Source organism: Amblyraja radiata, chromosome 27, assembly GCF_010909765.2.
Source record: "Amblyraja radiata isolate CabotCenter1 chromosome 27, sAmbRad1.1.pri, whole genome shotgun sequence".
Lineage (NCBI taxonomy): Eukaryota > Metazoa > Chordata > Chondrichthyes > Rajiformes > Rajidae > Amblyraja > Amblyraja radiata.
In genome coordinates, this window is record NC_045982.1 from 9509168 (window position 1) to 9515540 (window position 6373).

At 46.1% G+C, this 6373-nt stretch overlaps 1 protein-coding gene across 1 annotated transcript; it reads right to left on the bottom strand.

Annotated features, from left to right (window-relative positions):
- Positions 1-5413: 5413 nt before the first annotated feature.
- On the bottom strand, positions 5414-6085 carry LOC116988214 (claudin-3-like). Its single transcript, XM_033044767.1, has one exon. It carries the CDS (start codon positions 6083-6085, stop codon positions 5414-5416), a length of 672 nt encoding a protein of 223 aa, XP_032900658.1.
- Positions 6086-6373: the final 288 nt, after the last annotated feature.

The window sequence follows — 6373 nt, forward strand, 5'->3', positions numbered from 1 at the left end:
GAAACCGGAGCACCCGGGGAAAATCCATGTGGTTACATTAAGAACGTACAAACTCCGTACAGACACCACCTGTAGTTATGCCCCTGTCCCACTTAGGAAACCTGAACGGAAACCTCTGGAGACTTTGCGCCCCACCCAAGGTTTCCGTGCAGTTCCTGGAGGTTCCCGGAGGTTTTTGTCAGTCTCCCTACCTGCTTCCACTACCTGCAACCTCCGGCAACCACCTGCAACCTCCGGGAACCGCACGGAAACCTTGGGTGGGACAGGGGCATAAGGATCAAACCTGGGCCTCTGGTGCGGTCAGGCAACAACTCTACCACGGTGCAACTGTGCCACCCTTAATTACTATAATAACTATTATTATATATTAAATATTGAGGTTGAATAATGGACAACATTGGGGAAAAATAATATTAATATTGATTAATAACTACAATTTGCAAAATTCAACATAATTTTATAAACCTGATCAAAGTATATAAAATTAGGAGAGCATAGATAGGGTAGACAGTCAATAGATGGGTAGGAAGGAACTGCAGATGCTGGTTTATACCAAAGATAGACACAAAATGCTGCAGTAATTCAGTGGGTCAGGCAGCATCTCAGGAGCAAAGGAATAGGTGACGTTTCGGCTCGAAATGTCTGAAGAAGGGTCTCAACCCGAAATGTCACCTAGTCAATAGATGGGAGTGGATTCTTCTTGTGGTAGAATCCAGAACAAATGGTTACTGTTTAATAATAAAGCGGTTGCCTATTTAAGACGATTTTTTTTCTCTCAGATCATTGGGAGTCTTTGAAACTCTTGCCTTCAAAGGAAGCAGGGTTTATAAAGACAGAATTTGGTAGATTCTTTGATAGGCAAGGGGTGAATAATTATCCTGAGTCAATGGCAATAGGGGGGTTGAGAAAGCAGATTTATATCCTATTTAGTGACGAAATGAGATGAAACTTTAATCCCTGAAGGTTCCAGAACATCCCTGGCAGGTTACAACTCCACTCCACAGAGTGCGTACACTTCCACTGCCCGGCAAGACAGCCTGTAGCATCTGGTGTAATGTTATACACTTTTCCATTTGGTTCAGTGAAAGTGCTGACAGATTGGTTGCTCTGCGTCTTGAAGCTCCTGTTTACTGTTGAAGTAGATATAGTGTGAATAATTAAAGAACTCAGCTCATGTTTGCGCTCAGTGGAACAATGGAGTTCATTTCTGCCCTTTAAACCGCACTCTCGATTTCATGCTGAGAATCTTGAAAGGCAAGATGGTTCCTCGTATCTCCTGCAGTTCAGCAGCGGCTGTTGTTGTGCTGAAATTGTCATTGGACATTAGACACCTGGCAGTGGCAGAGGTTGTAGGATCACTGTGTCATGAACATCTAGCCACTTCTACGTTCCAAAGACATGCAATTTTGCAGGTTAATTGGCCTCCGAACATTGTCCCTAGGATAGAATTAGTGTAAGGGTGAATGTTGGTTGGTGGTCCGAAGGGCCTGTTTCCACACCGTTTCTCCGAAGAACTAAAAAACGTCAGGTGCGTGGGAACAGCACTTCCTGCCGGCTCCACTCAAAGTGGTAACCCAACTAATTTGGAAATATATCACCTGTCCTTTATGGTCACTGAGTCTTGGGACTCCCTCTTCAACAGCACAGTTTGAGTACCTTCATCAGAAGGACTGCAATGGTCCAAGAAAACTTCATCACCACCTTCTCCTTGGCAATAAAGGTCTCGCCAGTAATGCTCAGGTCATTAAAAATGATTAATTGGCAAAAACAGGAGGGCGAGTGTTCCCATATTTTCAGTGCCACATTAGCCTAATGGGCGGTGAGTTTGTGAAATCCCACTGATGAGGTTTTGCTGAGTTGCGAGAATGCAACCTGGAAATCATGTACATCACAGCAGTGTTGGGGAGATGAATTAAAGATGCCCATCAAACATTGTAGGAAGGAACTGCAGATGCTGGTTTATACTGAAGATGGACACAAAATGCTGGAGTAACTCAATGGGTCAGGCAGCATTTCTGGAGAAAAAAGCTGGGTGACATTTCTGGTCGGATCCCTTCTTCAGACTTTCTTCTCCTGTCTAACGAAGGGTTCTGACCCAAAACATCACCCTACCTTTTTTTCCCCAGAGATGCTGCCTGACCCACTGAGTTAGTCCATCAAACAGTAGTGTCCTGTCAGTGGTAGAGAGGTGAGTGAATAGTGCTCATTAAACAGACTCTCTTGCCCTGAACATATTGAGCTTCATGAGTTCTGTGGCAGCTCCACCAATCCAGGCAAGCACAGAGCCTTCCACTTGCTACTGACTTGACTTAACATCAAACAAAATGACAGAGTGGGCTTTGGGAAGTTGAAGGTTCAAGAGAAAACTGACTAAAAGGTAGAAGCCCGGCTCTTTGACGGTGCACGGATTTGAAAGGCAGCACAGTGGCACAGCTGGCAGAGCTGTTACCTCATAGGGCCAGAGACCTGGGTTCGATCCTGACCTCGGGCGCTCGCTGTGTAGAGTTTGCACGTTCCCCCTGTGAGCAGGTTTGTAGGTTCATTGGCCTCTGTAAAATTGTCCCTAGTGTGTAAGATGGGACTAGGGGAGAATAAGTGTTCGGCACGGACTAGAAGGGCCGAGATGGCCTGTTTCTGTGCTGCAATGGTTATATGGTTATATGGTAAGGAGTGGATGAGAAAGTGGGATGACGTGGAACTCGTGTGAAGGGGTGATCGATGGTCGGTGTGGACTCGGTGAACTGAAGGGCCGGTATCCATGCTGTATCTCTAAACTAAACTAAACTGAACCGGTGAGTACGGAGAAATAAATGCTTTACAGAATTTATAAAATGTAATGATTGGAAAATTGGCCTGATCGATAATACGACAATGTCCCTCCTACTTTGTACGTTTAATGCCGCCAACTGAAAATAAATTTCTAAAAGTTTTGAAAAAAATTTTAATAGCCCAAAATAGACGTGCCCCTGATATTTGTGGTGTTGGGGGATTTTTTCATGGTCATAACAAGAGTAGCTGAATATCAAAAGGGCCACAGGTTTGGAAAATGATCATAAATTTTGCTATTTCAGTTTATCCCTGTTCAGTTTAGGCCAATTGGTAAAAACCCAAAGAGAGCTGGGGCCAAAACGATACCGGGACTGACCTTTGCAGATCACGTACAAAACTGGAGCTCAGCCCCACAAAAAGATGTTGCGAGTTGGGGGTGGGGTTCAGTTTAGTTGAGTTTAGCTTAGAGATACCCGGGGTTGATCGCTCAGCATGGGGGAGCTGACATCCCCCCCGATGCATGAGCTTGATCGCCCTGATGCGGAGGGCCCGACCGCCGGCTACGGGAGCCAAGATCATCCCATCGACAGAGGGCTCGAGGCTCCCGACCGTGGGAGAACAAAGAAGAGAAGAGATTTAACTTTTTTTTTTGCCTTCCATCACAGTGAGGAATGTGGAGGAGTCACTGTGGTGGATGTTCATGTTAAATGTATTTTGTGTGCTTTGTTGCTTTTGAATGGTATGACAGTATGGCAAATCAAATTCCTGGTATGTTGCAAAATATACTTGGCTAATAAAGTATGATTATGATGATTATTACAGCATGGAAACAGGCCCTTTGGCCCACCAACTCCGCGCCGATCAACGATCACACGCACACTAGTTCTACACACGAGGGACAATTTACAGAGAACAATTAACCTACAAGCCCGCACGCCTTTGGGATGTGGGAGGAAACTGGAGAAAACCCACTTAGTCATAGGGAGAACGTGCAAACTCCATACAGGCAGTACCTGTAGTCAGGATTGAACCCAGTTCTCCGGCACTGTAAGACAGTAACACTGAACCTCTACTGCTGTGCCACTGTGCTGCACATTACAATGTTCAAGACTGAGATGATCACTTCCTAAATCAGTGTCCATTTTACTTACAGTTCCTTGTTTAAACTTCTCTTGCCATGCCATAGAGTCATAGAATCGGGGAGTTATCGTGCACGTAAACAGGCCATTTGGCCCAGCTTACCCATGCCGACTAATGTGCCCCATCTACACTAGTCCCACCTGCTCGCATTTGGCCCATATCCCTCTAAACCTTTCCTATCCATGTATCTGCCCACATCTCTTTTAAATGCCCTTAATAAAATGACCTTGATAAGCTGTTCCTTCAAATCAGCCCACCTGCAGCCTTTGGCATGTTCCATAAGTACGTCGCCCAAAGTTTCCACTCCGTCATCCAACTGTGTGGGTGTGACCGCAACCTATTCCCTTCTTTCTCTAAATGGTGCCTGAGAATTACCTGCAATTAAAGACTGGAATGACTCAACGGGTCAGGCAGCATCTCTGGAGAACATGGATAGGTAACATTTTGGGTCGGGACCCTTCTTTAGATTAATTGTAATTGGGTGGGGGGATGGGGGGGGGTAGGGGAAGAAAGCTGGAAGGGAGGAGGGGCAAGCAAAGCCTGGCAAGTAATACATTGTTACAGGTGAGGAGGGTTTTTTGATAGGCAGATGGTTGGACAAAGGCCACTATGAACTGCAATGGTTTCACCAGCAATGGTTTCTCTTCCTGATCCTGCACTCTTCCCTCTGGAACCTCCATGATCAATCCCTGCTGCTATCGTTTTTGTACCTACATTCTTCCCCTTGCGATATCATTTGAAAGCACATAGATTCATATTTAGACTAACATTACCACGGGTCAGACACAAAATGCTGGAGTAACACCATGGGTCAATTGATGGGCCGAAGGGCCTGTTTCCACGCTGTATCCCTGAGCTAAACTAAACTAAACACAAAAAGGACCAACACTGAAGCTACTCTCACTCAACGATTCCATCTAGAGTCCTATTGCCTTCATTAAATTCAGGGTGGTTGTGACATTCCCATTTTCACTATCCATCCCAGGCTGAGGTCAATACTAATGAACAAAATAATATTGTAGCCAAGATGGAAACCTGGCGAGTCCTATACATAGTTATAGGTATAAAAGGCAAACCACTCTGTCACCGATAGAGATGCTAGTTTATTGACAGCAGCATTATCATTATACAGTCTGATCCATAGCACAGTTTAGTCAAGACAAGTCAAGATAGTTTATTGTCATGTGTCCCTGATAGGACAATGAAATTCTTCCTTTGCTTCAGCACAACAGAACATAGTAGGCATTGACTACACAACAGATTAGCGTGTCCATATACCAATATATACGTAAATACACACATGAATAAATAAACTGATAAAGTGCAGATAACAGATTATGGGATATTAATTTTCAGTTTTGTCCGAGCCAAGTTTAATAGCCTGGTGGCTGTGGGGAAGCAGCTATTCCTGAACCTGGTCGTTGTAGTCTTCAGGCGTGATAAGAGTAGCAAAAACAATTGCCAAAACCTTTAATACAAACTAGGAAAGCTCGGGGGGTGGAACTCAGACGTATTCCTTCAGTGGGTAGTCAGTTGTAACATTCTGAGTGAGCAGTGAAGGGTGATTGGAAGTGTAACCGGTGCGGGGGCCTTGCCTGCCATCATTGTCCGTTGGCAAAGAGCAGCACAGGAAGGCTCCTCCGATGCCGAGGAAACAGCTTGCTGACCAGCCCACGTACAACGCATCTCCCAGCTCCCACTTCAGGTTCTCCGGCAGCAGTGGGTTGTAAAAGTCCCTGATGATGTTGTGTGCGACCCAGGACACAGGGACCAGAACGCACAGCCCGGCCAGGATGAAAAAGGAGCCCCCAACCGTGACTATGTAACCCTTTGCTCTGCGGTCGTTCCCAGCGCCGTAGGTGCACTTCATTCCCACCGTGGCCACCATGATGGCGACAAGCCCGGAGGAAATGGCCAGGCACATGAAGGCTCTCGCCAACTGCACGTCGCCGGTCAGGTCAAGCACAGAGTCGTAGGAGTCGCACACCAACCTGCCCGACGTCTGCTGGTAGACACAGGTCATCCAAATGCCTTCCCACGTTATCTCTGTGTTCAGGATGGTGCTCCCGATGAACGGTGTGATCTTCCACTGAGGCATTCCCGTAACTGCACAGGCACAAATCCATCCAATTATACCAATGAGGAAGCCTAGAAACTCCACAGCAGTGCTGCCCATTGTCTTCCCAATTCCTCCTCTTGTCTCTCAGGATCAGTCTCTTTCCCCGTCTCTCTCACTCTCTCTTCCGTCTCGTCTGCTGCTTTCATTCAAATTTTCCGTCTCTGTCACTCCATGGTTTTCCTTTGTCTCTCTTTCCGCGTCTTTTCTTATGGACGTGTCTCACTCTGCCTCTAAACACACGACTTCTTTTGCCTGTCGGACTATCTGCTTCTTTCGCCCTGCTTAGTGCCTCAGTCGGCCTTGCTTGTGTGCAGTCTATTATCTTCTGTTTCCTTTCTTCTCCCT

What these genes read in the sequence shown, in the direction of transcription:
- LOC116988214 (XM_033044767.1), bottom strand. Translation starts at nt 6,085, where the DNA reads ATGGGCAGCACTGCTGTGGAGTTTCTAGGCTTCCTCATTGGTATAATT.